Genomic DNA, 12969 nt, shown 5'->3' with positions numbered 1-12969 from the left:
TATTGTAATTCAGATGCAAAGCTCTCAAATATCCATTAACTCAAAAACTCCTGAAATGCTAATTGGCTGATAAAACTGTCATGTCACATCCCAGAGCGTTTATCCCCACGATTCAATAAGAGCTCAATTTAGTTAAATATACAGGCTTTTCTCCCCTGCTTGGAGGCGCCATGACATAATACCAACCTTATACACCAACAAGTCATGTATATTCACCGTTGGTCACCTCACACACACCACCACACCTGCTTTGAACGCACCCCATCACCCTCCTGGTTGCATCCTTCTCCTTTTCTCCCTCATTTACTGCCATAACTATGACAGGAAGAGGCCACGTGACCAGTTGCTGTCCAAGTTTTCCTGGACTTAACTATTTTTGTTTTGTCAATACATGTTGTCGTCTGATGTTGGTATGTTTACATTCCATGTGCATGTTGTTTGTTTTTCCATGTACATGTTGTTGTTTGGTTCTATGTTTATTTGCCTCACCTGTGGTGATTCTCCCTCTTGCAGTAGTGATTAGTTGTTTATAGACCTAAACATGGTAAAACCGTTCTCCAAAGAGGAGGGTTGGTGGTGGTTCTATGTAACGACAAGGTGTGCTGTTGTCATGCCACAGGTCGTCCACAGGACAGAGTTTTGCAGCATTTGTTGATGATTTAAGAATGAATAAAGAGTTGCATTGCAGGTTGAGAACTTGAACTCTACTTGCAGACTAACTCTGTCCTCGATGCAATAGCATACAAATACTCTGTGGTGTATGCCCAGCATGCTGACAGCACAGGTTAAAAAAACAAACAAAAAAAAACAACAACAACAACATATATATATTTTTTTTTTTTATTTTATTTTATAATAAATAAATAAATAAAATGCGGGGGCGAATTCAACCGTGTTTTGGGCGCTTTCAGTTGTGACGTCACACCCATGCGCCAACATCCACAAGTCGCCAACACTTTGTCACCTTGAATTAAGTTATTTTTTTGGAATCATAACGGTGACCGACATATATGTTGGTTAAAAACAACGTCAACTTGTTATATGGTTAAAACACACACACTGGGCGGGCATTTGAGGCAGTATCTAAAGTGGAGTCAAGTGGACTTTTCAACATTGACTTCTACGGCGTTACCCCACTTCCGGTTCCTCGGTGACCCATCCGGAAGTATCTCTAATGCTGCGTTCAATAGGAACTCAGTAATTCCCCCGCGGTTCATAGCCAAACTAAATGTGTTCCATTGCATCTGTTCGGGAAGTCATTCACGTCCGCAGCAAATGTTATAGAGGATGAGCACATATTCTAACTACTACATTCTATCTACTATCTAACTACTTATAACTGGAGTCATTTCGACCTTCTTTTTAAATTCAATCTATCCACTCAGTTAAACCCGAGTAGTTTAGCGGACGTGAGTCGTGTTTTCAAAAAACATCAATGCAAAGGGAACTTTGTCCGCCAGCACCGATGTTCTGCGCCCTATCTCTGCGACGGCAGGTGTGTTATTCGGTAAATTCGCGTCCGAGCGACCCGCCCCGCGTGGCCGACGCCAATTATTTTTTTGTTGCCGTTCCCCACCTTGGTTTTTCCGAGTTACGACGTCGACTGAACGCAGCCTAATACGCCCTGTCGGAGCGCTGCAGCGGGCCCCGCCCCCTCCGCCAGCGGGGTGTCGACGTGCCCGCTCAGCCCCGAGCCGCGCGTCGTCCCTGGACTTTAACCCGGCGCAGTCACCCTGTCGCAGCACCTTCGAGGCCTTATCTTGCGTTCCCTTTTAACTGCACTATCTCGGCTCTTGCGGACCTTGACCAAGGAGGCCATAACTGGGAGGGCTCGAGTTGTTTTCAACGCCGTCAAGGTAAAGATGACGTTAAAATCCAATAAAAATGAACCCGCCGCCACTTTGGAGCCGCTGAGCAGCGTCCGCACGGCCCTGTCGGACCTCTACCTGGAGCAGCTGCTGCAGAACAAGCCCAGGGCTGAGAAGGTAGCGGCGCCTTTTTATTATCATTTTATTTTGTACATTTTTTTGGACATGTTGTTGCTGTGCACGCTTTCTTCCGGGGCGTCAGCAAAATGTCCCCTGGTTTCTTTCTGGCAGTGTTCTCACAGTGCGAGCTCTTAAAATAGTGATAAAACTGGACCTGCCCCGTCAAGCAATGTAAACCGCTTCCCATTCGCAGCCGCTAGCTGCATGTTTTATTGCTGCAGGTAGACGTTGTCACATGTATTGTTTTCCAAATAGCTGTGCCAGGTAGAAAACAAGTAGTTCGAGTGATTTCGATGTTGGCTTTTTTGGATTAGGTTATTTATTTATATATATTAAAAAAATAAACAAAGACATATTTTTTTAGATTTGCCCCTATACATTTAAAAATATCCATATATAATCCATCACAAACTGTAGCAAAGTATTATTAATTGAACGTTTGATTAGTATTATTACTGTTCTGTCCAATCAAATGCTTGTTTTCTTTGACCAGTTTATTCTATCTATCCAATCAGTGGAGGCCTACTGTAGGCACGTGAAGGGGTTATGTAGTGTACTGCTTTGCATGATAATGATCATGTGGAATCTCGTCTTCTTTTCATGAGTTTTAATGAGGGCACAGATAAAGGAGTAGTTGTTATTGAAGCAATACATGAATCATAAATCAAAATTATTCAACATCGGATAAGTGTTACTTAAGCCATAATTGGGAAGAGCCAAACTTCAGCTTTTCATATTCATTATGAGTAAGTTACTCTATTCATTGCAGCGTTAACTTTTTCTGCCTTTTCTGACCTTATCAAAAGCCTGGCTGGATGTGTAATGGTAGTTTGTTCTATTTTTTTTTTATAGCCTGTCTCAATATGAATAGTCAGCAGATAAGTTCTGATAGACATGTGGAGTAGCCGCGTGAGGAGACGGCTTTTGCTGGCATCAGCACTTTACACCTTAGTAACCTTGAGCTGCAGTCATCATTCCACTGTTCCTCAAAGTGCTGATATGTGAAATCAGCATTTATGATGTGGTGTTCTATTGCCACATCACAATGACCTTACTGAGTACCGTGAGCTGTGATTTTGCTTTACTGAATATTTGTGTCACGCACGACACACAAAATTCATATTTTCCTTGCATAATTGTAGTCTTGTCATTGTAATCTCATAATTGATAATTCCGTTTTATCACGAGTCCCTCAATGAAGACAAACTGAGAGATTACACATTCTAAATAATAACAAGTAAATGGGTTTTAAATTTCTGAAACCCAATCTTAGGCTAAACTGTTTAGTTCTGCTGAATGTAATCAGTAAAATCTTAAAAACAGGTCTTTATAAGGAGTCAATGCAGCGAGGCTAAACTGGGTGTAATAGGACCTCTTCTCTTGGTTCCTGTTCGTTTAAAGAGAGATTTCCAAGGTCCTTCTGGATCAGTTCAATATGGTCTGGTGGGCCCCTTGGAGAAACTGCAACCTTTTTACTTTCCCAGAGTTTCGTGGCATCCAATGTTGCTATCTTAATGAGACAGGTTTTGTGAGGCCGGCCGGGTCATTATGTTCCAAGGGCAAATAGAGCTCAGTGCAATCAGTATAACAGAGGTAGTACGCGTCATCTTTAGGAATAACGTGCCAAGGGCAGCATGGAAAGACTGAAAGGAATTGGGCCCATAATCAAACCCTGGGGAATACCAGATAAAACATGTAACAGAGAAAATTGGATTTGATTGGTAAAATTGATCAAGAGCTGAACTCTGGCACACAACATCATTCATAACTTTGAGTTGTGGTGGCTGAACCCAGATTGAAATACATCAAAGATAGAGTTCTAACTCATAAAGGAGCAGAAGACAGGAAGGAATTGGTTAGCCACATTTCTCTGTTATGATTAAAAAATATGTTTAAAGCCAGATGGATCTCAATTTATGAAAGTGAATAAAACCTTAATAAAATCAAACAAATTAGATAATTCTGCTCCTTTTGACCACAAAACCTGCCTATTATGTTGGGTTTTTTTTTTAGTTTTTTTTTTTAAGAACCCGGTCTGTGACAAACTTTCCGTCGGGTCTTCGCTGCTGAGGTTTTCAGTTGTCATTGTTCAGCATTTATTCCATCCGGGAAATCTCATGTTGAAAAACAACGCGGGGGGGGGGGCACAGCCCCAGGAGTCGGCGAAGCCAACCTTTATTTGGCCGTCGTAATCACGCGTTTATCCGTCCAGACTCTGCTGATGTCGATCCTGTTGACTCAGGAAGCGGCAGGGGAACACATTTTTCTGCTGAGACGCAGGGGAATTGTCTGCCAGGGCCCTCCATTGTTCAGCGTCTCATTTTGACACGCCTTTGGCTGTTTTTGTTTTTTTTTGTCACATAGCACGTCAAACTGTAGCGCTCTCAGACGCCAGCAGTTGACCCACGTTACTGTCAGCGGTGTGGGATGAGTTCAACCAGATAAGGGCAGGAATCATCTGGCAGATTCTAAATTCAATTAATTTTTGTCTTCAAGATATCATGTAAAAAAAACTTATAATATGCTCTATACAACTTGATCCAAATGTTAATAGCAGTCTTTTTTCAATACTATAGTGTGAAAATATATATATTTTTGTTATTTTGCTTGGGCACTAAGAAGCTTTTATTTTAACGAAGGGCTTGAGTAAAGTTTTGCCAGATCATCAGCTTAACGCTTGTTCTGTACTTTAATTGAAAAGTCACGTTTTGGACTGCTGGACTAAGGATTTTCAAAATGCCTGTCTTCAGATAACGTGTTTATAATCATTTATCAGAATCAGAATGAGTTTATTCTGCCAAGTGCATTTTTATTTTTAAGGAATTTCTCATGGTGTGTCATAGATTTATCCTTGTTTTATACCTTGTTACCTTATTTTACTGGAAATCTGTGGTCTGAAAATGAAAACAAAAATATTCACGAGTTGCATCACTGAACAAGTTGACCCTTTGAGTATTAACGCTTCCTGGAGATGGATTTTACTTTGTGATGCAAACGTTACACACGCTGCTGTTTACTCTTTGCTGTTTACTACTTATTTAGAGAATTCCAAGCGAGTACAAAGCCATGCTTTGGGGGTTTTCCAGGACAGCTGAGAAGTGTGCACAATTTCTCCTGCAGCGTCCATGTCACGTCCAAGTCAGCTGCCAAAAGGAGTCCCCGTGCAACTGTGTGAAACCTCCCATGAGAAGATTTGAGCTTGGAAACGCTGTTTCCGTCCCTACAGAGTGCCAGTTCTGCCTAATGCAAAGGCGTGTCCCCAGCAGCGTCCAGTTGTTGCAGATGGACGGTTCTCTGCAGGTCTCAGCTGTTTTGACCATTAGATTTGACATTGACTATTTCTTTTGTTGTGATTTCCTCATCCACCCTGAGGATCAGCAGAGCAGTAGAGGTTTAGGATGGGTGGGGTTGGTGGGGGGTGAGTTCCCCTTTAACATCTTTCTGGTTGTACTGTGTGTCTGGGGAAAATGGTGCTGCTTGTATCCTGTAATTAGACTTGTTTATTTGATGTCTGGTCTAGGAAGGAGCTGTTGATCACAGACCATCACCATATCTACACCCTAAATTGCATTCTAGATTAGGCGGCATCTTAAAAAAAAAAGTGTGTGTGTGTGTGTGTGTGTGTGTGTGTGTGTGTGTGTGTGTGTGTGTGTGTGTGTGTGTGTGTGTGTGTGTGTGTGTGTGTGTGTGTGTGTGTGTGTGTGTGTGTGTAAAATGGGGTTTGTTTTTTGAATTATCCAGACCCACTCAGTGCATCAAGATCATGGCACAGACCCCACCAGAGGATTTGATTGAATCTGTTTACCGTGGGATAATGTCCAAATAGTTGTGCCTGCTACTGAGCCACTGCATGACTTGCTATTTATCCCAGCTCATTGCTGGGAAACGATGGCGATCGTATTACAACAGGAAAACAACTTGTTGACTGGACTGCTTCCGTGCTGCAAACATGTACATGTAAAACATGTACATGTTTGTCCAGCTCATATAATCAACTTGACCTTTTTCCCCCCTTGAAGTAATGACATTATCATGAGTCCACCACCGCAATATTTTCGGACTACGTACCATATTGAATGATGTCATTTCACAGCACATTTTTTACCTCTCGACTCGGCACCGTATCCGCGATCTGCACATCTGTCCTGACTGTATAGATCCATAGTACTCTGTGTGAGATGTGATCAGTCATCAGTGCTTGTGCCGTTTTTTAAAAATGTGACAAAACCTTTGTCAGGTTCCACAGGGAACCAGAGGGAGAACTGGAGTCATTCTATAGAAATGAAAATTTTATGGCCAAGGGTGTCATTTTTGGGGTGACAATTGGGAGTGCTTTCAGAAGATTATTTTCACACAAATATATGAGAAACGAGGATTAGTCATGTGGATGTACGGCACAGTACCTTGCCCATACACAGCCATAGAATGGTTTGAGTCACCTGCCTAAAGTAATGTAATAGTAATGTTAAGCTTTTCAGAGCGCTTTGGAAACAGGTTTTGTGTGACAGAGTTCTTTGTTTGGTTAACTTTGCATAAACACGAATGAGAAAATGACAGTAGGTTGTTTTTATGTGTTGTGAGAGTAGGCCCCCATAGATTAAATCTAAACCTTTAACATGACTAAAAAACATGCTGTAGTAGGATATTGAAGAGCTGCTAGAATTTAGACCATAGAACTGAAATGTGATTTTATTTTATTTTTTCACATATTGCGTTTCAAGTTATTTGCTCATTATAGTGTTAAGTTTCGCACAGAGGATTCTTTTTTTCTACTCCCACGCATTAATTCTTCTCTTCGGTATAATCCTACTACTGGTGATGGTCTCCATGACCACATGGACCAGATGGACCATATGATGAGGCAAGGTTAATGAGGTGTTACAACATTAGATTAATTTTCAACCCTGAACATATGTTAAAACACTACGTGAAACACTGATGACTGCTGGGATGCATTCGGGAAAAAGACTCAATTCTGCATTCTAAGGCAGGGAAATGCCCAAATAATGAACAATGAACTCCAATGCGGTTCTTTTGACAGGCGGCCATGCAGACCTATGAAAGCAGAGGTGCCGAGGTGTTCAGCAACGGCAGCGCTGCTCACATGAACGGCTCGGAGCCAACAAAGATGAAGGAAGTGGAGTTTGAGAAGAATCCCTCTGAGCCCATGGTAAAACCCACCCTCCTCATTCCACGTCTGCAGCCTCACGCACCCATGCAAACACACACGTCTTTGCATGTTATAATTGCAGAGTTGTGATTTGTCGTTTTCTCGATTTTTTTTTTTTTTTTTTTTTTTTTTTTTTGCCTTTCCTCAGGGAGTGACTCTGAAACTGAACGACAAGCAGAGGTGCACGGTGGCCAGGATACTGCACGGGGGCATGATCCACAGACAAGGTACGGACCCGAGGACGAAGCTTCTGTGTCGTGGGCGTGGCTGATTGCTATTGTACCTGTACGGATTTTGTGTAGAATGTGAGGTGTCCACCGGGGGGCGGTGTCACATTGATGGAACCACCATGCACAGAAAACATATTTCATAGAAGAATTCTGGGGTGGTGGGGGGGTGTAACGAACTTAATTTAAAAACTTTACAACCCAAAAATATGGATATGCAAATAAGAATCCGCTTTGGAACCTCATGTGCGAGTCTCTTGATCTGCTAACTTTCCCTTTCCGTTTTGAACCCACCTCCTGACAGGAAGTTGGACAATCGACCAATCCGTGCGCGCAGGATTGCACAACAAGTTGTTGAGATTTGGGAGGTGTGTGTGTCGGCTCCTCTGCGAACGACCCATAACCCCGTCAATGACGAGCTCCGCAGAGACGTTGACATGTAGCTTCACAGAAGCATAAACCAGCTTAGATCGCCCAAGCAGGTTATTTTGGTGATATGGACATTAAACAGCAATGTGTCTGACCGCTGTGCCCTTGAGCGAGGCACTAAAGCCACAAAAATGATGCCAGTAAGAAAAGATGGGTCATGTCATTTACCGTTTGTTAAAGTGGAAATCCATGAGATCGTCTTTGTTTGGTGGATTTTTCACTGAAATTTATATTTTCAATTTTCAATAATAAGTCAAGTATCGATCTGCGGTATTATATCATTTCACTACAAGTCCCAGAATTCCATTGGAAAGTGCAACGTTTCAACATCCAGGTTTGCATTGCACACCACCAGCTGGAGCGCAGGCTCCACCAAATTTGCTCTTTGCACTTAGCCAAGAGCAAAAGACGTCATCAAGAAGCGCCCCACCTGGCCAGACTACTGGCCAGCGGCCTGAAAAGTGTCTTCAGGGGCCACAATCGGACTCTTTTGCGATAGCGACCACATGGTTTTCATTGGTTTCTCATCCCTGGGGATTCATTCATTCATTCATTTTATTTTTCTCCCTCGTCTCAACACCTTTTCCCTTCCTTTCCAGGATCCTTGCATGAAGGCGATGAAATAGCAGAGATCAATGGAAAAAGTGTGACCAACCAATCTGTCGACCAGCTACAAAAGATTTTGGTATATTTCAAACTGACTCTTTGTCTTCCAGCCGTTAAACTGTATCAGTGTCCAGGTGTGTGGTTGACGTTATTGTCGTCCATATCTACCCACAGAAAGAAACCAATGGAGTGGTCACTATGAAGATCATTCCCAACGTGCAGAGCCGCTCCCGGGCCTGTGAGGTAAGACTCGCAGGAAGGTTCCGTCCTGCGTCCCGTCTCAACGGGGCCGACGCCCTCGGCACATTTGCTCCTTCTTTAGTTTTGTCGATTTGGGTTGTTTGTGTGGACGCCCACGTTACGTTTAGTCGCCGTGCGAAAGTTGAATTGATTTGCATGGACGATGGCGGATGTTAAGAGGCTTGTCAACCGTTCCGGTGTTCCTTGGTTCCTCCACCAAACCCCTCTTTGAACTCTTCTGTTAAAAGGAATTTGTTCTTCATCACGTGAATCTTCTGTCACTCACTGAGCGACGCAGGTGACTATAGAACATATGTTGAAGAGCCGGCCCGGTGTCCCAGTCGGGTTTTCAGCCCGTCTACCAGTCGGCACACACATTTTACATGAGCCTTGACCATTGTCTTGATGAATTTTCAATAGTTTTGTGCGGTCTCTATTTTCAGTTTTTGATATGGTGAGAAACCCTCCTTAAAACTCTCTTCTGGTTACGTTTACTTTATTTATTTATTTGTAAAAGGGACTTACCGTATTACCGGATATTGTATTTGTTAATTTCATTTGAAAAGGCTGAAGTGCTATTGCTTCAACAATTATAATTATCCTTAAAATGATCTCTGCTGTATAGAGATGGTAACGGTAAGATGTAGAAGGTGTGTTCTGACTGGTAAACGGGCTAAAATTAAATTTGACACTGGCATGGTCCTTTAAGATCTCTTATTAGATTTTCTGATTAGACTTGAAACGCCATGTGAGTGTGTTTCATTCTGCCATCTCCTGGCCGCACCACAACTGCTGCCGACAGCCGACATTGAGTAGGCAACATTTATTCAAGCAATCAAAACATATTTTCTTCTCGAATTTGACTTTATTAAGTAAAAATTAACTCAATGTTAATGAAAAATAATGAAAAAAAAATATTCACCAATTTCCAGTTTATAATTGCAGTAGGTGCTGCCTGTGTGGTCAGCGATGGCAGATTCATCTAAGACCTGTAGTTAATTTAGACATAATTCTAATACTTTTTTGTTAATTCAACCCACTAATTATATTTTGTGAGAACCCCAAATCTCCATTGCAGGTACAAAAAAACCCACCTTTTCTTTCTTTTTTGTACTATTCTGACTGGAGGCAATTTGGTGGGATGACACAAATATAGAAGAAATAACCAGTAATCGAGGAACTAACCTTAGCTAGCCTACCTACCTAGACACGTTCATACAAACCTGATGATGCTCTAAAGGGCAATACTCACGTCTTCATCAGATGGTACTTGACTGATCCTAAGAGCACCGACTCAAATGTTTTGTGTCCAAAAGTTGGTGGTACAGGTTATGGAAAGAGGCTGGACAGCATCAAGGATTCAATCAAGCTTTATTTAGATTAGATGTAATTAACAAAAAAAGTCCAAAATTATTACTTAACTGTGTCAAGATCTTAGTATTTTAACATTTCCTTTAAACCTTTTTTTAGTGTGTGTGTGTGTGTGTGTGTGTGTGTGTGTGTGTGTGTGTGTGTGTGTGTGTGTGTGTGTGTGTGTGTGTGTGTGTGTGTGTGTGTGTGTGTGTGTGTGTGTTATTGTTACACACATATATAATCATCCAATTAAAAAAATGGGTGACGTGTGTTGCAGATTAGTATTGTTTTTGGACGTGAGGCTTATGTGAACAATCTCTCCGTGCTCTCAGATGTACATGAGGGCTCAGTTTGACTACGATCCGGCCAAGGATGAGCTCATTCCGTGCAAAGAGGCCGGCATGAAGTTCCAAACGGGCGACATCATCCAGATTATCAACAAGCAGGATCCCAACTGGTGGCAGGGCCGAGTGGAGCGCTGCACCGCCAACTACGCAGGACTCATCCCCTCCCCAGAACTCCAAGAATGGTACACGGAGCAGTCGTATTGTTTGACATATGAACCACATAAGGTAGGTACTTTAGGCAGGTAGGTACTGCAGGCAGGTAGGTACTTTAGGCAGGTAGTTACTTTAGGCAGGTAGGTACTGCAGGCAGGTAGGTACTGCAGGCAGGTAGGTACTGCAGGCAGGTAGGTACTGCAGGCAGGTAGGTACTGCAGGCAGGTAGGTACTGCAGGCAGGCAGACAGGCAGACAGGCAGACAGGCAGGCAGGCAGGCAGGCAGGCAGGCAGGCAGGTACTTTAGCCAGGCAGGTAGGTAGGTAGGTACTTTAGGTAGGTAGGTAGGTACTTTAGGCAGGCAGGTGGGTACTTTAGGCAGGCAGGTAGGTACTTTAGGCAGGCAGGTAGGTACTTTAGGCAGGCAGGTAGGTACTTTAGGCAGGCAGGTAGGTACTTTAGGCAGGCAGGTACTGCAGGCAGGTAGGTACTGCAGACAGGCAGACAGGCAGACAGGCAGGCAGGCAGGCAGGCAGGTACTTTAGCCAGGCAGGTAGGTAGGTAGGTACTTTAGGTAGGTAGGTACTTCAGGAAGGCAGGTAGGTACTTTAGGCAGGCAGGTAGGTACTTTAGCCAGGCAGGTAGGTAGGTAGGTACTTTAGGTAGGTAGGTACTTTAGGAAGGCAGGTAGGTACTTCAGGAAGGCAGGAAGGTAGGTACTTTAGGCAGGTAGGTAGGTACTTTAGGCAGGTAGGTACTTCAGGAAGGCAGGTAGGTACTTTAGGCAGGTAGGTTGGTACTTTAGGCAGGCAGGTAGGTACTTTAGGCAGGCAGGTAGGTACTTTAGGCAGGCAGGTAGGTACTTTAGGGCCTAAAGTACCTACCTACCTGCCTAAAGTACCTACCTGCCTGCCTGCCTGCCTAAAGTTTAGGCAGGCAGGCAGGTAGGTAGGTACTTTAGGCAGGCAGGTAGGTACTTTAGGCAGGCAGGCAGGTAGGTACTGCAGGCAGGTAGGTACTGCAGGCAGGCAGACAGGCAGGCAGGAAGGTACTTTAGCCAGGCAGGTAGGTAGGTAGGTACTTTAGGCAGGTAGGTACTTCAGGAAGGCAGGTAGGTACTTCAGGAAGGAAGGTAGGTACTTTAGGCAGGCAGGTAGGTACTTTAGCCAGGCAGGTAGGTAGGTAGGTACTTTAGGTAGGTAGGTACTTCAGGAAAGCAGGTAGGTACTTCAGGAAGGCAGGAAGGTACTTTAGGCAGGTAGGTAGGTACTTTAGGCAGGCAGGTAGGTACTTTAGGCAGGTTGGTAGGTACTTTAGGCAGGTTGGTAGGTACTTTAGGCAGGTTGGTAGGTACTTTAGGCAGGCAGGCAGGTAGGTACTTTAGGCAGGCAGGTAGGTACTTTAGGCAGGCAGGTAGGTACTTTAGGCAGGCAGGCAGGCAGGTAGGTACTTTAGGCAGGCAGGTAGGTACTTTAGGCAGGCAGGTGGGTACTTTAGGCAGGCAGGCAGGCAGGCAGGTAGGTACTTTAGGCAGGCAGGTAGGTACTTTAGGTAGGTAGGTAGGTACTTTAGGCAGGTAGGTAGGTACTTTAGGCAGGTAGGTAGGTACTTTAGGCAGGTAGTTAGGTACTTTAGGCAGGTAGGTAGGTACTTTAGGCAGGTAGGTAGGTACTTTAGGAAGCTAGATACTGTAGGCAGGCAGGTAGGCAGGTACTGTAGGCAGGTAGGTAGGTCCTTTAGGAAGGTAGGTACTTTAGGTAGGTAGGTAGGTACTTTAGGTAGGTAGGTAGGTACTTTAGGCAGGCAGGGAGGTACTTTAGGAAGGTAGATACTTTAGCAGGTAGGTAGGTACTTTAGGCAGGCAGGTAGGTACTTTAGGCAGGTAGGTACTTTAGGCAGGTAGGTAGTTTAGGAAGGTAGGTACTTTAGGCAGGCAGGTAGGTACTTTAGGTAGGTAGGTACTTTAGGCAGGTAGGTAGGTACTTTAGGAAGCTAGATACTGTAGGCAGGTAGGTAGGTAGTGTAGGCAGGTAGGTAGGTCCTTTAGGAAGGTAGGTACTTTAGGTAGGTAGGTAGGTACTTTAGGTAGGTAGGTACTTTAGGTAGGTAGGCTGGTCCTTTAGGCAGGCAGGGAGGTACTTTAGGAAGGTAGGTACTTTAGGCAGGCAGGGAGGTACTTTAGGAAGGTAGATACTTTAGCAGGTAGGTAGGTACTTTAGGAAGGTAGGTACTTTAGGTAGGTAGGTAGGTACTTTAGGTAGGTAGGTAGGTCCTTTAGGCAGGCAGGGAGGTACTTTAGGAAGGTAGATACTTTAGCAGGTAGGTAGGTACTTTAGGAAGGTAGGTACTTTAGGTAGGTAGGTAGGTACTTTAGGTAGGTAGGTAGGTCCTTTAGGCAGGCAGGGAGGTACTTTAGGAAGGTAGATACTTTAGCAGGTAGGTAGGTACTTTAGGAA

General features: G+C 43.9%; 1 protein-coding gene across 1 annotated transcript in view; it reads left to right on the top strand.

The window, feature by feature from the left end:
* Nucleotides 1-1682: 1682 nt before the first annotated feature.
* Nucleotides 1683-12969, top strand: part of mpp1 (MAGUK p55 scaffold protein 1) — a 14558-nt gene continuing 3271 nt past the window's right edge. Inside the window, exons 1-6 of the mRNA XM_080014405.1 lie at nucleotides 1683-1985; nucleotides 7030-7158; nucleotides 7307-7385; nucleotides 8414-8499; nucleotides 8595-8663; nucleotides 10346-10542. Coding sequence (XP_079870531.1) covers nucleotides 1863-1985; nucleotides 7030-7158; nucleotides 7307-7385; nucleotides 8414-8499; nucleotides 8595-8663; nucleotides 10346-10542 — 683 coding nt within the window. The 5' untranslated portion in view covers nucleotides 1683-1862. The remainder of the gene's footprint in view (nucleotides 1986-7029; nucleotides 7159-7306; nucleotides 7386-8413; nucleotides 8500-8594; nucleotides 8664-10345; nucleotides 10543-12969) is intronic.

This window comes from Zeus faber, assembly GCF_960531495.2.
Source record: "Zeus faber genome assembly, chromosome: 14".
NCBI classification, from domain to species: Eukaryota; Metazoa; Chordata; class Actinopteri; order Zeiformes; family Zeidae; genus Zeus; species Zeus faber.
Note: the sequence above shows the minus strand (reverse complement) of the source record. Positions and strands in the feature narration are given on the sequence as shown.